At 66.4% G+C, this 853-nt stretch overlaps 1 protein-coding gene across 2 annotated transcripts in view; it reads right to left on the bottom strand.

The window, feature by feature from the left end:
* GJC2 (gap junction protein gamma 2) overlaps positions 1–853 on the bottom strand; it is an 8,185-nt gene that overhangs the window by 1,532 nt on the left and 5,800 nt on the right. The window contains exons 1-2 of one of the 2 annotated variants that reach the window (XM_077755863.1): positions 491–537; positions 1–308 (exon numbers count right to left, since the gene is read on the bottom strand). The exon at positions 1–308 is cut by the window's left edge and continues 1,532 nt beyond it. In XM_077755863.1, the coding sequence (XP_077611989.1) occupies positions 1–290 (290 nt within the window). In that variant the 5' untranslated portion in view covers positions 291–308; positions 491–537. Of the gene's footprint in view, positions 309–490; positions 538–853 lie in introns of those variants that run through there. The other variant, XM_077755862.1, reaches the window with a different exon arrangement.

Here is an 853-nt window from a genome sequence, read left to right as displayed (position 1 = left end):
CACCCCAGGTACATGACGGATGGCGTGGAAATGACGACGATCTGGAAGACCCAGAAGCGCACGTGGGATAGGGGAGCGAAAGCGTCGTAGCACACGTTGTCGCAGCCCGGCTGGCGCGTGTTGCAAGTGAATTTGGTCTGCTCATCCGAGTAGATGGACTCCCCGCCCACGGCCGTGAGCACGATGCGGAAGACCACCAGCACCGTGAGCCACACCTTGCCCACGAACGTGGAGTGGTTGTGGATCTCCTCCAGCAGCCGCGTCAGGAAGCTCCAGCTCATGTTGGTCATAGGGGCGGGGGGCGGGACCTGCGGACCGGGAGCGGGAGTGGAGCTCAATCCCTGGGGGAGCTGGACCCGCTAGCCTGGAGGGACTCACCCCGGGGCGGGCGTCGCGGGAGGATGGGGCGGGGGGCGGACCTCGGTCGCCCGGAGCCAGGGACCCTGCCTAGGGGGAGCTAGGGCAGCCTCTCCAGGAGCGCCGTACCAACCTTCGGTCCTGACTGTGCCCTGGGGACGGATACTGGAAGCCAGGTCCTCCGTGGGTAGAGGCTGGGCAGCAGCCAGTCTGCAGCAGCACCAGCGCCCAAGAAAAGCCCAGCCCCTTGCAAGCCGCACCCCTCAGGTCTGGAGACCTCACCCCAGACCCAGGGAGCCACAGGGTCATGGGGCCAACAGGGAAACCAAGGCCTGCCCCACTCAGGGCAGCTCAGATCCATGCCCCCCTCCTCAACCCCAGGGAGTGTGCAGGCCACTGGAAAGGGTCTCATGGAGTCCTTTCTCCAGCATCCTGGACCCCTCTAGGCCCCCAGGTCCTCAGCCACCCCACTGGCCCTCATCCCCAGACCCACCCC

The sequence above is a fragment of the Crocuta crocuta genome, unplaced genomic scaffold, assembly GCF_008692635.1.
Source record: "Crocuta crocuta isolate KB4526 unplaced genomic scaffold, BGI_CrCroc_1.0 scaffold526, whole genome shotgun sequence".
Classification (NCBI taxonomy): Eukaryota; Metazoa; Chordata; class Mammalia; order Carnivora; family Hyaenidae; genus Crocuta; species Crocuta crocuta.
This window is presented reverse-complemented; position numbering and strand designations above follow the sequence as displayed.